This window comes from Antechinus flavipes, chromosome 3, assembly GCF_016432865.1.
Source record: "Antechinus flavipes isolate AdamAnt ecotype Samford, QLD, Australia chromosome 3, AdamAnt_v2, whole genome shotgun sequence".
Lineage (NCBI taxonomy): Eukaryota > Metazoa > Chordata > Mammalia > Dasyuromorphia > Dasyuridae > Antechinus > Antechinus flavipes.
Genome location: NC_067400.1, coordinates 495,295,366 through 495,322,083, shown reverse-complemented (window position 1 = coordinate 495,322,083; position 26,718 = coordinate 495,295,366). Strand labels below are relative to the sequence as shown.

General features: G+C 34.0%; 1 protein-coding gene across 3 annotated transcripts; it reads right to left on the bottom strand.

Moving 5' to 3' along the window:
* Positions 1-26,327, bottom strand: CFAP300 (cilia and flagella associated protein 300). 3 transcript variants are annotated; one of them, XM_051986862.1, is made up of 8 exons: positions 24,550-26,327; positions 24,334-24,415; positions 20,960-21,035; positions 9,402-9,568; positions 6,298-6,470; positions 4,275-4,341; positions 2,044-2,100; positions 228-316 (listed from the first exon to the last, which is right to left on the bottom strand). In XM_051986862.1, exons 1-7 carry the CDS (start codon positions 24,654-24,656, stop codon positions 2,056-2,058), a joined length of 717 nt encoding a protein of 238 aa, XP_051842822.1. In that variant the 5' UTR covers positions 24,657-26,327; the 3' UTR covers positions 228-316; positions 2,044-2,055. The 3 variants fall into 3 exon arrangements, with proteins under 3 accessions (XP_051842821.1, XP_051842822.1, XP_051842823.1); XM_051986863.1 differs by having other exon boundaries at positions 230-316; positions 2,040-2,100; XM_051986861.1 differs by lacking the exon at positions 2,044-2,100 and having other exon boundaries at positions 1-316; positions 24,550-26,026.
* Between the last annotated feature and the right edge of the window lie 391 nt (positions 26,328-26,718).

The window sequence follows — 26,718 nt, the reverse complement described above, 5'->3', positions numbered from 1 at the left end:
TGGAAGAATGGAACTTTATTATCCTTTTTTTTTCTTTTATTCTGAAGCACATACATTTTTATGTGAAGTGAATTAAAAACTGAATTCTGGTCAGAAGTTGAGTTCTTCTACCAAACTGCACATAAAACATTATGAAATGATTAATATACAGAAGAATAGCTGTACATATACTTGGGGTTGTAAATTAGAAAGACAGTTCACCTACACCAACGCAATGGTATAATACATTAATGTGACGTTTTAAAGGATCCACAATTAAGTAAGCAAACGATTGTTCATGACTTTTTGTTGAAGGGTAACACGTACCATTTTCATCCTAAAAAAGAAAACCCAAACAAACAAACCCTAAATTATTATATATAAGACTGGCTTTGAATTTTATTAAAATATTTGAACTTAATATATGTATCAAAATTCCACAGAAATATTCAATAAAAAACTTTGGTAAACAATTAAAAGGTTATCATTTGATATTATTAACAACACAGTATGCTAGGTTTTGTACCTGAAAAATAAAATTCTTATTTTTAATAAATTTGTGCTCTAAATTAGATATGATAATTTAAAGATATTCTTTTGAAAAAATGTAAATTATCAAGATTATCAAAGTTTCCATTTTTCTTTTTGTTCCTTTTATGTCAGAATGAAAGTAATGGGATTTGATTCACCTTAATTTGATAACAAACAATGCTTTTTTCATGGAAATAATTTAGGTTATTTGAGTAAATGCTTAAAAGTATCTAAGATTTTTAAGACTTCTGCCATTCCAGAATGTGTGGTTTTAAAATTTTGATTAGGTGCAAAAAATATGTGATTGGCTACAACTTGGCCACAGACTAATCTCTGAGATAATTAAGAAATATCGTTGAGAAAAAGCATCAGGCATGATAGGAAGAGAATGGGAAAGAAAAAAGCAAGTTTGTAAAGTAGAAGACTTCCAAATAGGTGCATAATTCATCTTTACCTTTAGTATTATGTCACTTTATTGTCATCTTAATCTCACTGAATCACAGTAAGCTCAGTGACCTCAAGGTTCATCTAGTTTAATTCATACTTAAACAAATGTTATCTTTACAGTCACATACAAGAAGTATTTACAAGGAGTCACATAGCTTTTGCTTATAGAACTGTGAGGGGGAATCCATATCTATTCAAGGCAATCACTTTTGGAGAACTCTGTTAGGAAGATTTTCTTTTAAATAGCAAACCACAATTTGTCTGAAACTTTTACTTGTCATTCCTAGTTCTGCCATCTGGGACCAATAAGAACAAATATAGTTTTTTTCAAAATACTTGAAGAAAATGATCATAACACTCCTAATACTTCTCTAAAATTTCTAATTCCTTCAAATGATCCTCATATGGCATCACTCAAGTTCCTTTATTATTCTGGTTGCCCGCCCCTACATATTCCTCAACTTTGCAAAATTCTTAATAAAATATGACATCCTTAAACTGAAAATAATACTTGAAAAGTGTTCTGATCATGGCCTTCTTGTCCCTGGAAGTTACATATTACTGAAGTGTGATCTTGGGAAAGATTTTTAATCTAGATCCTATTATCTATGGTATTAGCCATCCCTCTCAGCTTTTATCTGTAAATCTGACAAGCTTGCAAATACTGTAATCCAAATCACTGATTAAAAACATTGGACAGCACAGAACCATGCATGAATTTGTGAGATACTCCACATGAGACCTTCTTTCAGAATGACATTGAACCATTAATAAGTATCTTTGGGTTTGATCAACTAGTTTTGCATCCACTGAACTGTATTAACTAATAACCATTCCATATTCCACTATGCTTTTCATAATATCATGAGAAACTTTGTTAGAATAAAATCTGCTAGAATATTATCATACATTGAAGTTTGCTAACCTACAGTTAGCAGACTCTTACTCATCTTTTTTTTTTTTAATCCAGAAATTTTGTTGTTTTTGAATCCCATAGAATTCCTTTGATTCCTCATGCTTTTTCAAAGATAACTGACAGAGGCAGTTCATCTAAGGGCAGTTTTGTGGTCTCTTCTATTTACCTACTTGTCTTGGCAGTCACTGCCCATTAGTATTTTTGTTGTCTCCTTTACAGTCATTCTCCTTGGCAGCAGAAAGAGAAGCAAAATATGAGTTAAGCAATTTGGCCCTCATTCCATCCTTTCTTACTATCCCTTCTTTGTGCTTGTGCTTCTTTGATGCAGCTTTTTTCCCTTTGCAACAGAGATTTTAAAAAGACCATTTCTTCCTAAATGTAACATCAGCCAAGAACTACTGAACTGACTTAGTAAGATCTCTTGTTTTCTCCCTCTCCTTTCTATTCTCTCTAAAACCATCCTCATTATTTCATCTAAACCAGGGGTGGGCAACATCTGGCCTGTGGGCTGTATAAGGCCTGCAAAATCATTTGCTAAGTCACTCTCAGGCAATAATGAGCTGAAAGTTAAGTACAACAACCTCCCACTGCTTGAGTTCTTTAAGCTGATAATTTTGTATGGCCTGCAAATGATGTTATAAATATCCAAATGGCCCTTGGCATTGAACTAGTTCTCTCCTCCGATCTAGACTATGACAACAGCCTTCTAACTGGCTTTAGCTTCTTCCTTCTCTAATCCATCCTATGTAGAACTTTTGGATTAATCTTTCCAAAGTAAACTCTGATCATTTTACATTCTTGTACAAAACCCTTCAAATGAAGCCTAGACAAGTTCCTTCAACTGATATTCAAAGTTTTCCATCCTTTGGAGCTGACCTGCTTGTATCTGAAAGACTGTGGAAGAAGAATCAGACTTATTCTGGTTGGCCCTAAAGGGCATGGGAGGAACAGTAAATGCTAGTTACAGAGAAAGGCAGATTTGCTTCAGTGTGATGAAAAATTTCCCAACAATTATAGATACCCCAAAGTGGAATGGGTGGCCTTTGGGATAGTAAGCTTATTCTCATTAGAGTTCTAAGCAAATGCTTGGGTACATTCATTGGGTATGTTGTAGCAGGAATTCTTATTTAGGTTGAATCAGATGGCCTTTGGGTCCTCTTTTAACTCTGACATTCTGTAATTCCTTTTCCAGATTTATCTCTTCCTTTTAAACTTAGTTTCTTTATATATTAAAAATGGATACAAAGGTAGAACCTTACATCACAGGGTTTATGAGGATCAAATGAGATAATATGTGTAAAGCACTGTGTAAACTTTAAAGTTCTATATAAATGTTAGCTGTTATTATTAACACTTCTTTACCATACCTTACACCTCAATTGTCAGTGGCAGGGAAGTGTGGCAGAAGAGCCCCAGATTTGGAGAAAGAGGATGGACTGAGCCTTAGCCTTGCTGTTTGTTCCCTAGAGCCCTTGCCAAGTCACCCCCTCTCTAAGGCACCTCCTCGGTGCCTTCCAGTTTCAGCTCCATGGCACCAGAATGTTGGCTAAGCAGGTGCCCAGGGTCCCTCCCCACCCAAGAAGTCGGTGGTCATCAGCAGTGCCAAGAAAGAACATGTGAGGTGAGAGGACCACATAGAAGAGCACTCAAAATTACTAACATCACAATTAGAACTTAGAGATCAGTGAATTCCTCACCCTTATCCATTGCCCACTTTCTGACCGAGTTGCCAATGTGACACAAAGCTGATTCAAACGTCTCCTCGGCTTGCCCATTCCTTTCCTTACCCAGTCATTGGACTCTGTGACCAATCCCTATCTTTTATTCTACATACCCTCCCCTCCCTGTCCTACCTCCCCCCCGCCCCCAATTTTTTCTCAAATGTTCCTTCACGACTTCTTCTATTTTACTGAAACCAAACTTGCAGAAGATGCCTGGTTCATTCTGAGAACAGAATCTCAGAGTTAAAGGAAACCTTAGATCTAAGTCTTCTGATCCAATCCATGGCTGGTTTAAAAGACCTCCTTCATCAACTTCTCTTACAACGGTTTATCTAGGTTTTGCTTAGTGATATGCAATGAAATCACTTCCCTGAAAGCATGTTCTAATTTTGGATGACTTTAGTTGTTAAAAAAGAAAACAGAAGCAAAATAAGATGATTATTTGCTTTTCTTCCCTTTATAAGAGAGAGAAAAATTTGTAGCAATACAGACAAATTCCATTAAGATTTTAGCAACTCAAAAAATGGATAAATGAATGAACATTCTTCTAGCACCGAGTACTCCTACAATTCCACCCCTAATAAGTATCTAAATCCTTGATTATTCAATAGTCAATATATCCAATATCCTCAATCCACTTAGTAATGAATGTACATAAAGAGCAGCAAAATAAGACTTACATATGCTGTAACCTTAAAGACAATAGAAGTAACACGTATAGTCTTGGTCTGAGGGTCCTTTATAACACTAGAATCAAAGAAAAACATATTTTAGACATATGCCTATATACTCACATCTTTTATTTATAATTTTACTCATATAGCTAGTAAATGTCTGAGACTGTATTTGAATTCAGGAAAATGAGTCTTCATGGTTGCAGGCCCAGCATACTATCTGCTATGCTGCCTAGCTGTATAGAAAGTTCATAACCAAGGACTCCTCCCTTTCCCAAAATTGGAATAATAGGATTTCATATCAAGTGCTCAATCTACAGCACTTGTACAGGTTTCAAATAAGATAGAGTCTACTAGGGGCTTAAAAATAAAAGGGAAGCAATACTATAGAATAACAGATTAGTAGTACAAGAAGGGACATCAGAAATAATTTAGTCCATTTTACAAATAAAGAAATTGAAGACCAGAGAAATGAAACTGCACACTCAAGGTTATACAGCTAGTTAGTGGCAGAACTTTGAATAGAATGTAGGCCTCTTGACTTCTATTACAAAATTTTTTTTTTAACATCAAAGTGCATTATGATCTCTCATAAGAAGAGGATCAGAAAAAAAAATCTATTAGAATGGGATGAGTATATGCAGGTACATCGGTATGCATAAGTGTGTGAAATTGTAGGAATTAAAAGGGAACAAACCCATTCTACCACTGTCCCTATATAAATACAAGATTACAGGGCCTTTCGACATTTTGTATTTTTGTCTATTTTGTGAGTTACTATGCCAAAAAATTAATCCCAAAATGAACTTGAACCACATTTGGAAAGTCACCCAGTGCTTTTAATAATCTCAAACTGTTCATTGCTCTAAGAGAGCATTGACTCTTTTTTAATGACATTTTACATTCAGTAAAATTATTAATTTGTAAATCACTGAGTTTTGCAAAAAGAAAAACATTATTTTAATACTAAAATTTATCTTAAAGTATGTGATTATTTTTCCTTTTAAACTATATTCTAACTTTTAAAAAATAAATAAGGACACAAGTATTTATTAAGACCCTGCCAAATGTCAGGCACCATTCTAAGCACTTTACAAACACTATCTCATTTGGCCCTAATGGAAAACAACTTTTAAAGGTAGGTGCTATTATTATTCCCTTTTTACATTTGGGGAATTGAAACAAACAAGGTTAAACAACTTGCTCAGAGTCCCAAAACTAGTAGGTGTCTGAGATCAGATTTAAATGCAGCTCTTCTTGTCTCCAGGCCAAATACTACTGTGCTCCCTAGATATGAAAAGAACTTCTCTAGAGAAGCTAAAAGGAAACCTAACTATAATCTAATGAAAAGTTAATTTGAGATTTTAAGGAATCTAAAGAATACATATACATGAAACAGACCTTGAAGGAAATAGAACAAATAAGGAGTAGCAGAGCTGCTATTATGAACCAGTTAAGAAGCTAATTTTTTGGTTTTGTTACTAAAAATTTTATAAGAAGTAAAGAAGAAAGTTTACCAGATGTAGAGTCATGGGAGAACAGAGCAATCTCATATAAGGGAGACTAATGAAACAAGATTTTAAAAAATTTAACTATAAATGTCTTACAAAGGATTTGCAGACATAAAGAGTGTGTACATTCCATTGAATCCTATAGACCAAGCTGAAGAGAAAATGTAACAGTTATGAAATTAATTATAAAAATTTATATATATAACATTTCTGCTAAGTATAAAAATCTAACTTTACTATTAAGAAAATTCAAATATTTCCCCAAAGAATGTCTGCATTGGAGAATGTATAGGTAATTATTTTAGATGTGGATATGACTGGAACTCTGGATATAAAGTAAATGCTGCCCTTCAGGCCTACATGGCTGGTAACAGTGGGGTAGAAGGAATGACAGTGGGTGACAGGAGTGCTGTTTTTAATACATTACAAATGAATAATGTACAGGGGTCAAGCAAAGAATTCTGCTTATGTTCAGTCAATTAATCAGACATTAACATATTATGATCTAGAAATATTACCTGACAAGATCCTTATAAATAGCTTTTGTTGTTTCTAGATACGGGTCAAGAATATCTTCATATTGACAAAGAAGTCCACCAAGGCAAAGATGTTTAAAAATACAAAAAAGGAACTCTTGACGATCTAATTGGCTGAAAATTTCGTATTTTTCTGAGTCTTCCATTAGTAAAACCTTATACAAGATGAGAAGATATGGTTTAATCTCAAGGCAACATTGGTTTAAGAATATGTGACATTTTTGAAAATGTATTAAAAAATCTTTTTTTTAAAAGCAGACTATTTTTTTTACAGTAGCACAAGAGTATTAGTGAATTTTTTGAAATTCCTGCATGAAGAACAAAACCCAGAGCAATTTAGATGAGTATCGTAGCTGTTTTCTTTCTGCCTTATCATTAGACATTTCATTGAAGGCTTTCTCTAGCACCTGTCACACATAATTTCTCTTTGCTCCTACCTTAGGGCAATGGCCTTATCATTTAAAAATTCTTTTCATTTATTCTTGGAATTTAGCTTTGGTGTTGTTCAGTCTTTTCAGTCCTGTCTGATTCTTTGTGATCACATTTGGGGTTTTCTTGGCAAAGATACTGTATTGTTTGCCATTTCATTCTCCAGCTCATTTTACAGATGATGAAACAAGGCAAGTGGATTAAATGACTTGCTCAGGGTCACACAGCTAGAAAATATCTGAGGTCAAATCTGAAATCAGATTTTCCTGATTCCAAAACTCAGGACTCTATCCATTTGTACCTCTTAAAGGTAGGTCCTGGATTTCAGCACACTTTGTTCCTATCAGCTTATCCCTCTTTTAACATTTCTGGATCTTATTTTCCCCATCTATAAAAGGAAAAAAGTTAGACTAGATGACCTCTGAGGTCCTTTCCTATTCTGTCATACCACACTAACATATAAAATTCATATGCTGATCACTTAGGGACTTATAAACTTGGTTGTATTATGCATGTATGTCTGTGTTTGTATATAACATGTGATCTAAAAAAAATCTTTTGATTTAATAGTTACACACAATAAGATTCTGCGTTTTCCACATTAAAATGTATTTTCATATTTTATTCTTTTCTCCACACATATTATGTATATATAAATTATTGTGTATGTTTTTTCATATATATGCAAAGAGAGACAGTGGGTATAATGTGCTGGCCTTAAAGTTAGAAAATTAAATTCCTGCCTCTGACATATAGTGGCTTTGTGACCTGGGGCAAATAAATTCATTTCTCAGCAGTCTAGCCAAAATTTTAAGAATATGTGTTGAAAAGAAGGTCTTGACCTCTGCTGATCTGGGAGTTTATACCAGTGATTTCAAGGTTTGCTCCTCATCCCTGTCCCTATACATTATATGTCAGTATGTATACATGCACAATTATATGTGTATATGTGTGTACGCATGTGAACATGTATACATGCAATATATATATATATATATACACACACACACACACATATATATTTATATTCTGAGAGAATTATGTGAGAGCACCTTTAAGATGGTTTCTAAATGTACAATGGCACAGCCCACTAGGTAAGTTGGGATAAATGAGAGTATGTCCCAAGAGATCTTCAGTTTCAACCTCCTTGTTTTACTGATGAAAGAACTGAGGCCTATAAAAATTAGGTGGTTTGTACATGATCATATAGAGAAAATAACAGAATCAGAATTTGAAAGTAGGTCCTCTGATTGTAAATCTAATATAGATGCCTCTTAAATAGTTATTAAGTTAAACATCAAAAACTGATCCATTTGTAGTTAGGACCTGACCTAAAACAGAAAACTTGATTCAGAGTTTTATGTTTTGGGGCTTTAAAAACATGTTATTAGTAAACTAATAAAAGAACAGTATCAATTTTAATTTAATGAGGATGTGCCTTTCTTTTGTTATTTTTATTTGAAACATCACAACATACATGTTTTTCCATTATCTTGTAATTGTTATTTCTAAATTCTGGTGCAAGTCTTGGTCCTGTCCCTTACTGATTATATATATGATTGTGGCCTAATTTTTCTCTTCTGTAAAATAAGAATATCATAATACAGCCACGTGATTCTAAAGTTTTTGTAAAAAAGAACCTAATTGCTATATTATTTATACATGTATAAACACACATATGTGTATAAACACCTATGATTATCTACTTGAACATGTTTTTTAAAATTATAGATTACTACTCAAATACAAAGTATTATTATAAAAATAATAAAAAGCTTAATAAGTGTTATTGTTTCTGAACCTTAGGTCAAGCTGTCCTCCCTATATGGGAAAGTTGTCAATTTAAAAATGGGTCCAGCCCATTCTCCAAAAAAGCCCTGACTCACAGTATTTGCTTATAACTGTTGATTGAATAACATATCTCTATAGACATATGTGTGTATACACAAGTAAACTATATCATTAAATGATCAGCAAATTATTAAATTGTAGAAGTTGACATTTCCCTTTTCAACCTAATGGCTTATTTGAATAGCAACTACTATGAAATGTAATACAGTGGAAGGAATACAGTATTTGGAATCAGAGGAGAAAAATTCAAACTCTGGCTCTGGTCACTGCTTGTGTGACCCCAGTCAAGTGACTTGACCTTTCTGGGTCTATTTCTCATGTTAAAGGCTGAGTTGGACTAGGAGGCTTAATGTTCCATTCAGTTCTATATTATGATCTATGATGAGGAACTCTTATCTTATAAAAATAATTTTGTGTGATGAGGAATTCTTATCTTACAAAAATAATTTGGTTGAAACTAGAAAAATGATAAGATTATGCTTCTATTCTAAGCTAATTGTTTCTAAAGAATAGTCTTTTGAAATCTCTGAGGATAACAGTTATTACTTAAATAGAACAAACACAATATATTAATTAAGGACCAACTGGGTGCAGAACATAGAGAAGGGAGCAGATAGAGTAGCTATGTAAAAATTAAAGCAAGAACAGGAATGCCCAAATAAGTATAACATATTATTTTACTATGTAGACATTAGATATTTCAAAGATATAGCATATATATATAGTAAGTAGTATATATTAATCACTGCCTTAGGTATAAAGATTACACTAAAAATACTCTAATAATTTGATACCATCATACTTACTTTTCTTAATTCATCAGAAACAAGAAAAGGATCACAAAAATTATCCAAACACTTAACAATATGTCCACTCTCTCGAACAATTTCTTCAGAATATAATCGGTCAAAAAATGACATTGAAATTTGTGTGCAAGGAATATTTATGGCTTCAACTTTTTTTACTTCTGTTCCTGAAAGATGGCATAGAGAATAGGATAATTTTATCTTTTAAAAATCACCTTCAAATGTAAAATTTTAAGAATATCACAAATAAGAGTCATAGTAAGTAAAATTGAATATACTATCCAAAAAGCTACTAAAATGAAATAATATTTAAAGACATTTCTTTAAGATTTATACTGAGGAACATATGGGAACTTTAAAATTTTTCCTAATCATCTCTGGAAACAAATTTAGCAGTGGTATTGCTAAGTCAAGGGTATAAGGCAGTTTAATAGCTCTTTGAGCATTACTCCACATTTCTCTCCAAAATGGTTAAATTAAGTGTTTCCCACATCCCCTCCAGTATTTATTGCTTTCCCCTTCAATGATTTTAGCCAATCTAGTAGCATAAAATGATCTCTCAAGATTATTTTAATTGGCATTTCTCTAATCAATAATGATTGAGTATTTTTTCATATGACTATAAATTGCTTTAATTTCTTCATTGGAGAGCTTCCTGTATAAAACTTTTGATAATTTATCAGTTGAGGAATGACTCTTATTCTTATAGATTTGACAAAGTTCCTTATATGTTTGAGATATGAAACTTTTAAATAAGAAACTCTATAGAATTTTTTCTCCCAATTTTCTGTTTTCCTTATGATCTTGGCAACATTTATTTGTAAAGAAATTTGTAAATTTAATGTAACAGAAACTATCCCTTTTCTACCTAGCCTTGCTTTCTATCTCTTGTTTATTCATAAATTATTTGCCTATGCATAAGTTAAGTAGTATGTTCCATTTTTAAAATCATTTTTCATAATACTTATCTTTATATCTGAGTCATGTATCCATTTTGATATTGTCTTGGTAAATGGTATAAGATATTGGTCTATGTCCAATTTCTGCCATATTAGTTTCCAATAATTTTTTTTTTACCAATAATAAATTTTTATCCCCAAGTCCTAAATTTTAACACTTGTCAAATACTTTCAGTATTTTTTAATACTTTAAGTATTCATCATTTCTAAAGTTTACTTCATTTTTATACTCATTTTAAAATATAGCAAAAGGTTCAATAATTAAAGAGAAATTTAATGTCACTTAGGAAAAAATCTGAATTATAGGCTATCTAAAGAAAATACAATAAAAATTATATTTTCAGGGATTATTTCCATAGTATGCTCCTAGAAAATGATAAACTTCTCCATAAAATTGAGGAGAATAGAAGCATGGCTTAGAAAACAGAATTAGATAATATATGATTTATAAGTACTTCAATTGAAACAAATATTCACAGGGATTTTAAAATGGGGTTTTAGACTGGAATCTATGTATTATACCTCAGATGAACAAAAAAAAGCAGGAAACAATTATGATTTTATATAATATTATAGAATAGGGGCATGATAAGACGAGGTAAACAGGGAAAATACATTATGGTTATAGACACCATACATAAATTACCCATATCAATATTGACTGAGCAGCATAGCATCTAAATACTTAGAAGAATATTTATTGAATTATAGGTAAAAACAGATAGTAAAAATGCAATACCAGGAAACCTCAATGAACCCTTTTCAGACCCAGACAAATCTAACAAGAGGGTAGATGTTAAGGATTTATTTTTAAATTTTGTTTCTCTAAATGCTTTATTAAAACAGACATAAAACAAATCCATGAATTGGGCATGGAACTTTAAAAAAATAAGAAAAACAATAAATATCACTCAATTTTACAAGAATACAAATTTGACATATAGAGAATTGACTCTAATTTATAAGAAATCAAGCCATTCTCCAATTGATAAATGGTCAAAGGATATGAACAGACTTTTCAGATGATGAAATTGAAACTATTTCCACTCATATGAAAGTGTTCCAAATCACTATTGATCAGAGAAATGCAAATTAAAACAACTCTGAGATACCACTACACACCTATCAGATTGGCTAAGATGACAGGAAAAAATAATGATGAATGTTGGAGGGGATGCGGGAAAACTGGGACACTGATGCATTGTTGGTGGAGTTGTGAACGAATCCAACCCATTCTGGACAGCTATCTGGAATTATGCCCCAAAAGTTATCAAACTGTGCATACCCTTTGATCCAGCAGTGTTATACTGGGCTTATACCCCAAAGAAATACTAAAAAAGGAAAGGGAGCTGTATGTGCCAAAATGTTTGTGGCAGCCCTCTTTGTAGTGGCTAGAAACTGGAAATTGAATGGATGCCCATCAATTCGAGAATGGTCAGGTAAATTGTGGTATATGAATGTTATAGAATATTATTGTTTTGTAAAAAATGACCAGCAGGATGAAGACTGAGAAACTTGGAGAGACTTACATGAACTGATGCTAAATGAAATGAGCAGAATCAGGAGATCATTATATTCTTCAACAACGATATTGTATGAGGATGTATTCTGATGGAAGTGGATTTCTTTGACAAAGAGAAGATCTAACTCAGTTTCAATTGATCAGTGATGGACAAAAGCAGCTACACTCAAAGAAAGAACACTGGGATATGAATGTAAACTACTTGCATTTTTGTTTTTCTTTCTGGGTTATTTCTACCTCCTGAATCCAATTCTCCCTGTGCAACAAGAGAACTGCTAGGTTCTGCATACATATACTGTATCTAGGATATACCGTGACATATTTAACATATGACTGCTTGCCATCTGGGAGAGGGGGTGGAGGGAGGGAGGGGAAAAATCGGAACAGAAGTGAGTGCAAGGGATAATGTTGTAAAAAATTACCCTGGCATGGGTTCTGTCAATAAAAAGTTATTAAAACAAAAAAAGAATACAAATTTGACAAATGTCAAATTTACAAGAATACAAGTCATTCTCCAATTGATAAATGCTCAAAGATATGAACAAGTAATTTTCAGATGACAAAATTAAAGCCATCTTTAGTCATATGAAAAAATGCTCTAAATCACTATTGATTAGAAAATGCAAATTAAAATAACTCTGAGGTACCACCTCACACTTTTCAGATTGGTTAAGATGACAGGAAAAAATAATGATAAATGTTGGAGGGGATGATGGAAAACTGGGGCACACTAATGAGAAATGGTTTTGATCCAACCATTCTGGATAGCAATCAGGATCTATGCCCAAAGGACTATAAAACTGTGCATACCCTTTGACCCAGCAGTGCATTACTGGGTCTGTATCCCGAAGAAATCATAAAGGAGGGAAAAGAACCCACATGTGCAACAATGTTGGTAGCTGCTCTTTTTATGATAGCAAAGAATTGGAAAAGGAGTGGATGCCCATCAATTGGGGAATGGCTGAACAAGTTGTGTTATATGAAGGTAATGTTATATTACATATATATGTACATATGTATGTATATAATGTAGTATATGAAGGTTATTGTTCTATTAAGATGATTTTAGAAAGCCCTAGAAAGATTTACATGAACTGATGCTGAACAAAATGAGCAGAATTATGAATACATTGTACAAAATAACAGCAAGAATGTGTGATGATCAACTATGAAAGATTTGATTCTTCTCAGTAGTTCAGCGAACCAAAGCAATCCCAATAGACTTTGGACAGAAAATGCCATTTGTATCCAGAAAAGAACTAGGGAGAGTTAAAATAAATAAATACATTTTTAAAAAGAGAGAACAACAAGGGATAAAAACAGGATATTTTGATTTTTACAAAATGATAAAGTTTTTCATCAAAAAATCCAATAGTTAAAATTTGAAAGGAATCAGGTAAATTGGGAAAAAAAATCTTTGTAATAATTTTCTCTGATGAAAGTCTCAGATCCAAGATACCTAAGGAAATGATTCAAATATATAAGTGTAAAAGCCTTTCACAAATAGATAAATGATGAAAGGATATGAATAGAAAATTTCCCTTTTTTTTCTTTTTTTTTGCTACGGCAATTGGGGCTAAGTGACTTGTCCAGGGTCACGCAGCTAGGAAGTGTTAAGTGTCTGAGATCATATTTGAACGCAGATCCTCCTGACTTCAGGGCTGGTGCTCTATACTCTGTGCCATTTAGCTGAAATTTTCAAAGGAAGAAGTCCAAGCTATCAACAGCCATTTGAAGAAATGTTAGTGCATTAATGTTTATAGAAATTAAAATTAAAGCAACTCTGAGACTGCACTTCATATCTATCATATTGGCAAAGATGACAAAAGAAAATGACAAACATTAGAGGGGTTTCAGGTAAATAGACACACCAAAAAACTGTTGGTGAAGTTGTGAGTTGGTCCAAGGATTCTGAAAATTCTGGAAATAAGCACAAGAACTTACAAAATATTGAATAGCTCAGTTAAACCCCTATTAGGTTTTAATCTCAAAGAAATTACAGAAAGGGAAGAAGGATCCATATGTAAAAAATATTGATGAGTTCTTTTTGTGATGGGAGAGGCCTGGAATTTAATAGAATTCTCTATTGGGAATGGCTAAAAAAATATGATATATGAATGTAACAAGATATTATTAACCCATAAAGAAATGAGTGTCTTCATAAAAACTGAGAGAGACATAAAAACTGGGAAAGAGAATGGCAGAAATAAATATAAGTTGAGGCACAGTGAAGTGAGCAGTACAATTTATACAATATAAAGAAAAACAACTTTTGAAAGATTTAAGAACTTTGCTCAATGTACCAATGAACTACAGTTCTAGCGAACTGAAGATACAAATGCCAAGCAGACCTCCTAAGAGATATATTATAGGCTAAAGATTCAGAATATAATTTTAGACATGGCCAATGTAGCTATTTTTCTTGAATACGTACATGTTACAAAAGTTTTTTTTTTTTTTCCCAATGGTGGCAGATAAAAGTTGAACAGGGAAAAAAATAAATGAGTATTATTAATTGAAAAAATTAAATGACAATAGAAATTCAATATCAGCAAATATTTCCAGCAAGCATTTATTCTTTCCTTCCTGTCTTCTCCTCAAAGAGAAAGAAAAAGAGGAAAACAATTTTTTTTGTAATATATACAATGAAAAAAATCAAACCCTCACATTGTTCATGTTTAAAAATTTAAGTTTCATTCTACATACTGAATTTATCACTTCTCTTTTCTCATTCTTTATCACTGGCTTGCTGGAATCATGACTGGTCATTGTATTGATTAGAAATCTTAACCAACAATGTGTAAAAGGTACAGTGTTGGGTGCTAAGAGTTAAAAGATAAAATGAAAAAAATCCTTGTCTTTTAAGGATTTTACACTCTTCTTCAAAAGTCCCACTTTATTACATAGATCAGAATAATCACTGTAATTAAGATGTAAATTACTTTCAGGTTGCCAAAATTATTTTCTATTGTATTCAAACTAATAATGGTGCTTACACTCCTAGAGGCAGAAATAAAAATTGGGTTCAATTGAGTCATATCAAGTCAGTTATATGATTAAGTCTGAGAACATTATCTGATCATTATTTAATTTTCCATTAGAACTATTATTTTAAAATTTAATTCTTCAATTGTATCAACTTCCTGACACTTTCCAGTATTCATTCCAAGGAAGAGGCGAAGAAAGGCAAAAAGTAAGGCATGGGAAATGGGAGATAAAGCTGGAAGATGAGAAACAAAATTAAATCTATCCCTTTGCCTTAGCTCTTCTTGTCAGTGATCTTTGATTACAAAAGTCTAATTGTGATCTTATTCTTCTCCTTGTCATTTTCCTTCTTTCATTCTAGTTTCTCCTTTGGACCTTGGAGCTGAGTTTGCACTTCCTAACACAGGAATAAAAAACTCTAAAACACCTCAAAGTCATCATGCTTATACGTCAGCTTAGCCTATGGTCCATTAACTTTGAGATGTACTGAAGTAGGATCAGTGGACTCGAGCTACTTCATCCCGTTTTCACAAAAAGTCATTTTTCTAGTATAGTGACAATATCTTATGGATCCTGTGATTAGTAGATCCTAAATTATCTATTTTTTGGGACTTTTTTTTGGCCCATATTCTGTACTTGATGGGCATCCCATTTGGATGCAACAATAAATCATTTCACACTGTAACTCCAAGAAGTATAGAGCAAGTAAACTCATAATATAAATGTGTTTCTAAAGAACATGATAGCTGTTGTTGTTCAACATAAACAATTTTTATTTTTTCCTTGAATAATTTTTCTTTATACTATCCACAGAAAAAGGGTTTTCTAGGTAAAAATAAATTTTAGTCAAGTTTTGTCCAAGTTATCATAAGCTCTTAGTTGTTGTAAATGAAATTTTATTGTATCACAATTTTCTCCTTTAATAATTTCTCTCTCTCTCTCTCTCTCTGAGAGAGACAGAGACAGAGACAGAGGAGGAAAGACAGAGAGAGAGAGAGTGGGAGAGACAGAGAGACAGAGAGAGACAGAGAGAGGGAAAGAAAGAGAGGGAAGGAGAAAGAGAGAGAGAGAGAAAGAGAGAGAGAGAGAGAGAGAGGGAGGGAGGGAGAGAGAGAGAGAGAGAGAGAGAGAGAGAGAGAGAGAGAGAGAGAGAGAGAGAAAGAGAGACGGAGTGGGGAGACAGAGAGGGAAAGAGAAAGAGAGAGAGAGAGAGAACGAGAGAGAGACAAATAGAGAGACAGAGAGAGGGAGACAGAGACAGAGACGGAGGGGCAGTGGGGGGGACAGAAAGACACACACACACACACATACACACACAGATAGAGACAGAGGGATTCAGAGAGAAAGAGACACAAACGGAGACACAGAGAGAGAGAGAGAGAGACAGACAGAGACAGAGGGGGGGAGACAGAAAGACACACACACACACACAGAGGTGTCTATGAGCTTGGGTGACTGGGGAGATGGTGATGGCTGTGAATATAATGGGAAAAAAAACAGGAGAGAGGGCTTGGGGGAAAAATAATGGTTCGGGTTTTGGACATGCTGAGTTAAAGATATCTATGGAACATCGAGTTTGAGATGTCCCTAGTCAGTTGGAGATAGGAGACCTCAAGATAGAGGTTGAGACTGGATAAATAGATCTGAAAATCATAAGTGACTCATCTCTGATGAGATCATCCAGAGAGAAACAGTTATATGGGGGGCTGGTGGTTGGTGTGCCAAGTTTGGCACCAGGATTAAGGAAGAGGGCAGAGTGTAGGGTAAAATTATATTGATTCATCCGGAGGTACAACGGGAACAGGAGGAGAATATAAGCAGTGCAAGGGAGATAGCCTGGGGGAAAAATAATCAGTGGAGGGACTGCAAGGTAGAGAGGTAAATAGATGATAACATTACAAGCAGATAAAGGAATTTCAGAGTTCATGAACCTACAAAGGGGAACCATTGTGGATGATGGTTAGGTGAAAGGTATAAAGGTATATGGCTGAGGTGGATAGAGACATAGGTCATGGAAGATATGTCAAGAACTGAGTGCAGGAAATGAGGAGAAAAAAGACTGAGTCAAGTGCTAAACTAATTAAGGAAAGAATAAGAGTGTCAGGCAAGTCAGTGGATAAAAGGCTACCAAAATGATGGTTTGGTAATAAATCTGTATTGATTGTACCTCAAAGCAAGAGAAGCTAATAATGAGTATTTTCTTGGAGTTAAAAAAAAAGATATTTGTGTAAAAACAATAAAATACCTCAATTCCTTAGAAAATTTATGGGAGAACAAAGAGTGGTTTTACAGGATAAGAAAAGTATGGATAGACTGGTATCTGTAGCTTTGGAGGATATCCCATCAATGATGAGCTCACAGACTTGTAGAAATATTGAAATACTGAATATAAAAGTATGAAATATCAATAAGTTTGTTTTTATTTCATTCTTTAATAAATAATTTTCACTTAAGGTCCTATTATTACAAAGAGGAACAAAGAATCTCAGAGTTGGAAGGGGACCTCAGAGTCTAGTTAAACATTGCTGAAAAAGAATTTCTTCTCCAACATACTTAACATTGAGCTTTTGTTTGAAGACCCTCCAAGGAGGGGGAACCCTCTGTCACTAAAGGACCCCATTCCACTTTGGCATTGCTCTGTTAGGAAGATTGTGCCAAATATACATCTTCTTTGATGAGACTTTCACCCAGTTCTCCTAGTTCTGCCTTTTGGTCCCCAAACCCAGCATCTAAAATATGTAAAGTTTCCTCTACTACTTGACTCTGAGTCTAACCTTTCTTTTAGGTAGCAGTTCTTCAACCACTTGACCACAAATTCTTCATCGTTTCCCCCTCTTCCAACTCTCTCAAGTATTCTCTTTTCCAATCCAATTATCCCAAGTTATTTCAAACTCATCATCATCTGTAAGATTTCAAGGTCTTTTACTACATGTATATTCTTCTGAACAATCTCCATTTTGTCAATGTTCTTCCAAAAATGTGCAAACTCCCCAAATTTAACTCAATAATCTAGATGTGAGCTTACCAGAGTCAATCTTATTATTCAACCTTCAGAAATGATAATCCTATTGAAAATCACATTTACCTTCCTGACCACAATGTAATAAATTATCTGATTATCCCTGTATACAAAGCAGTATCTTTATTTATCCAAATCTTAAAGAAGTGAAAGAAGATAATTCTGTCTACTATGCTTAAATATTGTAATATATGTTGCAACAGTAAATTCAATTTCACAAGTATTTAAGACATTATTATATGCTAGGCACAAAGATGGCAGAGTCCCTCAACTCAAAGAGCTTATAATCTTCTAGGCAAATTATGATATGGAGACAGAGAAGCACAACAGAAAGTAAAGGGCAGATAAGAGAACCAGACAGTGTATTAGAAAATGTAAGGAGAGAAAACATTTCCAGCTGGACAATCATCAAAGGCATCATGATTATGAAGAAAGGAAAGGATTTTAATATGAATAACTAGGGGTGGGGTGGGGATGGAGGATCAAGTCTATTTCAAGGGAAGTAGCAATGGCTTAAAGGAATGCTGAGAGGTAGGAGATGGCAGGATGTGATTGAAGTATGTTGAGTAGTCCAGTCTGGCTGAAATAGAATGAAAGTGAAGGAGAAAAAATGTGCAACAAATGAAAAGGTAACTTGGATCCAAGATTGTAGAAGGCTTAAATACTTACACATTAAGTAGTTTCTATTTTATACTCTGGGGAGCAGAGTCACTAAAGGCATTTAAGCAGATAGTGATAAAGGTATAATTGTGTAGAAAAATTATTTGGATAACTGCATGATTGATGAAGTGAAGAAATCAGGGTTAGTTAAATAAATTAGGAAGTAATTACAAGAAAAATGAATTGCAATTTTTTTTTTAGTAGAAGGAGAGCTTATACCACTGAAATTATGCATCTTTTGAAGTATGATGAGCAAAATATTTTTTAAGTCCAAACACGTGAAAGGAACAGCCACTGATAAGAGAATTAACAACTTTAAAATTACTCGGAATTGTGACATACACTTTTGTCATAAAGTCCTTAGAACTTTTTTTAAAGTGGTGGTAATGAATAATTATTGATTTTTATATCGGTAACTGGGTTTTGGGGAGAAAGCCTAGGTTCAAATTCTGCTTATGACACATATCAGTTATAAGACTATGGGCAAGTTACTTAAACTTTCAATATCCTAAGATTATAAGTTATAGAGTTGCTGATATGAATTGGTGAAGGAAATTTCCAACCTGGAAGTTTCCTATATGAATAAAATCACAGGTCAGTGCCACCCTCCCAGTTTTAGTAATAATTTTTTTCACAGCTATTTTTACACAATATTCCACCCAAGTTTTCTTGGAAGTGAAATCAGTGCTGTTAGTCATAAAGTTTCTATTTGTTGATAGGAGTATGCTAGAGCTGGCTTGACTGTTAAATTTTCAATGTGAGCAGTATTTACACCTCAGAATAATGAAGAAAATGTTAATAAATGCTGATTAAACATAAAAGTATTTCCAGTACATTTTTTTCCCCAAGAGCTAGTTGTTAAACATTTACTGACATACCACTAATTTGTTCAGAAAATAATAAAAAAGAATGAGAGCTATCCAAAAGAACCATAGTGATTTCTCCCTTATTAGATATGTTCAAGAATTTTCATTTTTGCATTTCATTTCATAGTCCTATACTTTAGAAACATTTCAAGCACGTTTAATTTCTATATTTCCTACACGTTTAGTCCTTAATTCTGTGAATTATGTGAATAGAGAAATACAACAATCAGGAAATGTGGTTTTGAATTTTGAATTTCTGAGCCAAGTTAACTAAACATCAAAAGAATAACTACACCAAAAATAACACCGAAACTACAATGAGATTTTTTTTTTTTTAGTAGCTCTCAAATTTAAACTATAAACCAAACAGTAGGCAAAGATGGTCATGGATTAATTGAACTCATAACTACTTTGGAAGGTGGGTGCTGTTATCATTCCATTTTACACAGGTGGCATGCAGAAGTTAAGTAATTTGCTCAATGTCAGAATTAGTGTCTGAAGCCAGATTTGAATTCAGTATTCCTTATTCCATTTTCAATACTGTATTCACTATTTCTCTTAACTTTTAGAGGATATAGTTATTTGCATATTGGTGATATATCAATCCCAAAGAGTAGTTTATGTCACTAAGAGAGTGCAGAGATTAAAAAGGAGGGCTAAAGAGCCATAATTATCCCCACACTTGGAGGCCAAGGAGGAAAATGTGATAGAACCAGGAAGGAGATAGGATCTAATCTTCTAGGTAATTTTGGCCCAATTAATTGTTTGGAGCAAAGTAGAGAGATATCTGTGGTCTTGGTGCAATAATTTTCCTTATTAGTATCTATAAGACTGATATATCTTTTGAATTAGAAAATCTAGGCTGAATTTCTGATTGATGCAAGCTCTGCACTCATCTTCTAACTAATCTTATCAAATAATGAAATGAAGGATAAATATTGCTGTAGGGTAATGTGAACTTTAAGATTCTTTTCATCTCTAAATTCTATGATTTTTTTTTTTTTTTACTGTCCAGGTACATGGATAACTGGCACCCTCAATTTTTTGAAGATAAGAATAGTGACAGTTTAATCATTAAATACTAAATATAGCTAATTTTATTTATTTTTAGTTAAGGAAGTAAAGATTTTTAGAAGATTGGTTTTTGTTTTGTCTGGACATGAGATTTCATTAGTCTAGGAAACCTTCAGCATGGAAACTCCTTTTATTGATGTACTAATGTAACTTGTGTACAGTGATGATGATGATGATGATGATGATGATGATGATGATGTGTGTGTGTGTGTGTGTGTGTGTGGGCACAGGGGATTGTGCACAGCTGGAATTTATGAAACCAGAACTGAACTCAGGTTTTCCTGACTCTATCCATTATTTTACATTGGCTTTCTAGCAGTCTGATAGGTTAGATATTTTACCAAGGCAAATATTTACATTTACATTGTTGCTTTTCTTTCTAACTTAAATGAAGAAAATGTAAAATAAAATTTTCTCTTAGTAAAACTGAAAAATAGTCAAAGATATATTAAAATTAAATTCTAGTTATTTACCTAAGTTAATCCATCGTCCAGAAGAATCTGAAAGTAATTTCAAATCTGAAATAACATTTGGATCTCTAAAAAAAGCCTAAAAAATAAAATAGGAGAAAAAATTAAGCATTTTTTTTACTAATATTAGAAGCCCAATTTCTAATATAATTACAGTAACTGATTTTTCTATGTGTACTATTAAAAATTTTCATGAAGGAACCAGATTAAAAATCTCTCTAAAAACTAAAGGTCTGTATAAATTAGTGAAAGTCAGATGGATTTAAAATTTTATTAATTTCACAAATATGCAGTAACTATGAAAAAAGCTAACAAAGTATATTCCAACTACAGAATCTTTAAAGATTGAAGAATTAGATAGGAATTATATATGGTGAAATATGGTATGGAATACCATATTTGTATGTAAAAAGATTCTTTCAAAAACTATCTGAAAACAATTCACTTATAATACGAATTATGAAGCAAATCTTTTAAAAAATAGATAGCATACAGCTAACTTTAACATGTAGCCTTCAAATTTTAGTGTGACTTCTATGTGATGCTTTTCCTGATCCCTACTCCATTTTGTGGTCTTTACTCCCTTAATCATGCCATAAATGGCATGTTTGGGCCTTCAAATCAGACTTGTATTTTTGTCATTATTATTTCCTAATCTTGTCAGAGTACCTTGCATTTAATCTGGGAAGTGATCAAATAATCAGAAATGCCAAATTATCAAGATTCAAATTGAGATTTACATGACTTGCTCTTGATATATAAAGTGGTAGTGGTATTAGTGAATAAATTCAAATTAGAAGAGTTTAGGAAGAAGGTACTACCAAGTAGGTAAGTAGATATTCATAACACTGAATTTTGGGATATCACTTAATTAGTTTCCCCATTTGCAAAAGGGGAAAAGCTGCTTAAATTACTTGGAACATGTTAGAACTGACAAATAGGAGGTCTGACTTTCTTAGGGGGAAAAAAGTTAGAAATAGTCCTATTATAATTATTCTTTGTATTCTGGTGAAAATTCTTACTGTGATGACATTATTCAACAGAACTTGTAAAGGAAACAATATGTTACTGTATTCTCAAGTGCTGTAAAATTAAATAAAGGTAAGCCTTTTTTCTCTTCATTTTTTATAATGATAACACTGGAATAAAAAATAAAACATAAAAGTCTTTTTTCTTGACAATATAAGCTGAGATAAAAGGTTTGACAATTAACTGTGCCTAATGGTCTATGGGGCTTCAGTTGGGAATTTTGATGGGAAAATTCACAAATCTTAATTGTACCTAGGGTTTTATTGAATTTAGGGAATGGGAAACTAATATGGAGTAAAGTAATATGAAAGGTTTTAAAGTAAAAAATATGCCAGAACTCAAACATCCAAATAAGTTTTATATACTTCAAAGGAGTCATCTGAAAAGCCTATATACTAAATTCAACAATATATTTGTAGTAATATGTATTCCAGTGGAACACTGGACCAGCCATCAAGGGATGTAGCTTCTGGTTGTGGTTGCCAATCACCAACTATATACTCTAGAAAAATCTCTTAACCTCTCTTGGGCCTTAGTTTCCTGATGTGTGAAATGTGTGGACTACAGTCTTTTTGATATTCTTCCCAAGTACAAAATTATATGGTTAAAAACTTTTGAAATTACCTTGTTTTTGAAATAAGTCTGTGATATATTCTTTTTACTATACTAAATGGTGACAATTATTTTTTGAGACTGGACTTGATGTTTTGGGAAAAAACATGCAAATAATTTAGAGCTATATCTCATTAGTAAGGTGTATAATAACATTTTTAGCTAAAAAACAAAACAAAAAAATCATTGCGGTCATAATATAATAAAGCTATTTTTTTCCCCATATAGATTTTAAATTGGCTTTACAACAATTGCAGAGGAAGAATTCTGTACTTCACCCTCACCCACTCCAAATTTGAGTAACAGCATTGTCATGGGAATAAATGTATTATAAAAGTTCCTAAAATGGCTACTTTAAAGTACAATATTCATTTAAACGTATAGAATTCTAGTATATGTTGATATCTAAAATATTTTTAAAATATTGTTAGAGAGAAAGAAGATAATGAATCTTTTGTGATTTCTTTTTTTTATCATCAAAGTCTCATTAACAAATATCTAGTTGACAGCAGCCCAGATGCAACTTATATTTCTGCTGTTGATATAATGCAGTATAAAGATTGTCACTAAATATTTTTAATCAAGTTTACATATATGCTTATTATTGATGCTGACTCCTAAACCTACATTGAAGAAATAGTTAAGCATGTTTCTGCAGAATCAGATTGAGAACAGCTTTGGACAGTCTAATATTAGAATTCTTAGATCTCTGGGCTGGCAGATCAGATTCTTTAAAGACAGCTTATAAAAATTGTTGGTAGCACTCTATCACCATTCATGCATTATCTTTTCTCTTGATTTCTCTTCTGTTCTTTTAGGATCCCCTTTCCCAATCTTTATTCATTCAGTTTTTGAATGACCATTATGAGCAATGTGCTAGATTCTTTCAGATAACAAACATAAAAAATCACTCATATAGAATCTTGAGGAGTCATTTACACCCAACTAAAAATTGTTGATTTTTCGAAATCAAAGGCAATAATGCCAAAAAAGTTATGCAGGATAAATTTTGAGAGGCATGCTTGGAGATTAGTCCTACTCTCCCAAATCATTAAGGACTGAAATTTCTGTTTATAGCCTCCCATTTTCCTTATCAGGATTCCTTCCCCCATCTTCCTTTTAGCTCTAATACCCTCACTCTGGATTCCCTAAATGATTCCATTTGTAGAACCTGAATTGAATTGAATCTTTGTAGGTTGTTAACTAATAATTGTTAGCAGAAGAAGCAGGAGAATCTGGCCTTTTCCCAAGTTTATCTGCATTTCAAAAGGCTGGTGAGAGGCTGGAAGAGGATGCTGCAGTGGAGTACACGGTTTAACATGACGCAATTTCTGAGCCAGTGCCAAAAGATCCCCAAGGAGGCAGAATTGCAATATAATCTTCTGGGGACAAATGACCCAAAGAGAAATCGTTTCTAGGGCTTTTTTTTTTCTTTTTTGGAGGGGAGAGGTTCTGGACCGGACGTTGAGATGATATAGACACCATGTTTCCACAGGTAACGGGTAGAATTTCATTTCTTGAAACGTTCACAACGATAATGAAACATTAGGAGCTTTTCATTTTAAGACTTCTGTGTGTGTGTGTGTGTGTGTGTGTGTGTAGTAACCTCTTATTTAAGGGTTGCCCCTTTCTCTCCCTCCCACCCCCCACCCTTCCCAAAGGAGAGAGAGAAACCAAGTGCCCCCAAACCCAGAGTTTTGGCTACTTGGATCCTGAAGGTCCGATGCGGATTTTACCATTAAGAAATCATCTTTGTAATAGGACTGGAAATTCTCGTCAAAACCGAACGCCTGCGCGCAGATTCTTCCCTGCATGGACCTGGGGCAGAGGGAAGAGACGAGACCCGAGAATGAGACGTCGGTCGGAGATCCGCCACCTGTCCCGCGCCTCAGCGCTCCCGCGTCCCGGGGCTGCAGTCTTCCCTCCCCGCGCCCCGTCTGCCCTCTCCTCACCACTTCCGCAGGCGCTGGACCGTCTCGGGGGAGGTGAGCGACTGGAAGGCTCTCTGAGGAAGGAACCTGAAGGTGAAATTGGACTTGTACCCGGAGTGAGCCGCCATGCTCAATCTTTCTCAGTTTGAGGTCGCTAGGGATGTTGTCATGGAAACGAGGTCGCGGCTCCTGGGAGGCCCCGCCCTCCAGTCCTTCCTGCGCTTCTGAGCTCGAGGTTTCGTCTCTCGGGAGCCCAGGGATGCAGTTGGGGGAGGGGGAAGAAGACATTTCTGGAAAACTTCCCCTCCTCCATCCTCGGAATACGGCCCTTCTGCTTCGTTGTCCAATAAATGGAGCTGGACTGGATGAGCCTTAAGTATGTCGAACTCAGCATATCCAAAACACAACTATTTTACCGCCCACACCCTCTCCTTTCGTTCATTCCTTTCTAGGCTGCAACATCTCTGACTTTTATGTCCCCAAGCAGGTACCTTGACCCCTTCTTCTCCCTTTCAGTTTCCTTTTGTAAGCTTGCTTTGCTTCTTTAGAATGTAAGCTACTCGAGGACAGGGCTATTTTTTCTCCTTGCGTTTGTTTATCGAAGTGCCTGGCACATAGTACAATGTCCCTATCGCCATCCAAGTACCGCAATCACTGCAGACTCCCAAGTCCTCAACCCAGTGTCATCCCGGACCCCGAATAGCCAATCAGCTGCTAACTCTTGTCTTTCTACCTTTGTATCATTTCTTAACTCTGACGCCTTTCCTCCACCCACAGTTACCAATCTCCTGCAGTCCTCTTCATCTCGTCCTCAGACTATTAGAATGGCTAGTTTGGTCTCCGCGAGTCAAGCCTCTCACCTCCCGGGTTCATTCTCCATCCTGTCAAAATGTCTGACCACATCACATACCTTCCCTGCTCAGTAAGCTCTAGCGGCTTCCCAAATTCAAAAGAAAACTCCCTTTGGATTTTAAAGCTTTTCACAAAGTGGCTCTTTTTACCCCACAAAGTGGCCAAGGCTTGTAGTTTTTTTTTTTTTTTGTTTGTTTTTGTTTTTGTTTTTTGTTTTTTGCAATCACTTTGCAACAATATGTCCCCTTCTCTCCCCTTACACTTCCGCTTATCCTAGTGCTGATCCCCACCACTTCATGCTTGTACTATTACAATACCTGATTGATGGGTCAGCTTCCCTCTAGTCCTTCCCAATTCCTTTTAATTCTAGTACCTTCCCTCACTCCCTGTTTATCCTGTATCCTGTATATAGCTCATAAGTACATGTATTGCTTGTCTCTATCATTAGATTGTGAGTTCGTTGAAGGCAAGGGCTGTCTTTTGCCTACTTTTGAACTTCTAGAATTTAGTTGATTGCCTGGCACTAAGAAGCTTACTGTTTATTGGTCCAATAATTGACTTTTTCAGTCTTCATATACTTTATTACTGACTTCCCCCCATTCTCTACCTATTCAGTCATACTGGTCCTTTTTTTTTTTTTTTTTTTTTTACTTTTCCCCCTCTAGCCTTTGTGGGCTAATACTTATAAAACATTCATTACTAAAGAGTGATGAGTCTGATTTTGCCATTAACTATATAGGACCTTAGGCAATTCACTTTGCCTCTTAGTTCAAAATTTTCATCTTAAGGGGGCTGTACTGAATTGGTTTAAATACTAAAAAGTCCATGGACTACTTCCACAGAGAAAGTAAAAAGAGAAGCTGGCCAGTGGAGGAGCTCTGGAGGGGTTAGAGCTATTTTCATTCTCTCTTCTTGAAATGTGAAGTTTAAAGCACTAAGAAAAAATATTAAATTCTTTATTCTTTCCTTACTGAATTTCTGCTTATGTTTATCAAAGTACAATTAATTTCAAGCTATTTACTACATAAATGATATATATATGTGTATATATAAAAATTGTATATATGTATATATATATACACACAAAAAATGTATATATGTATAAAATATATAAAAGTCATCTATTCCCTGGTTCATTTCCTTGAGTATGTTTGCTTCAGAATGTTTTCCTTCCAGTTTCAAATGTTTAACAGGTTCTCTGGAAAACAAAACAAAGCTCTGCACAACACACTTTTTACCAAGTTTAGTTTGCATTATTGGCATTTTCTCCATCACTGTTTTAAATTTAGACAACTAACAAAAGAATAAATCAAACTCTGATTTGTCTTGTTGATCTCT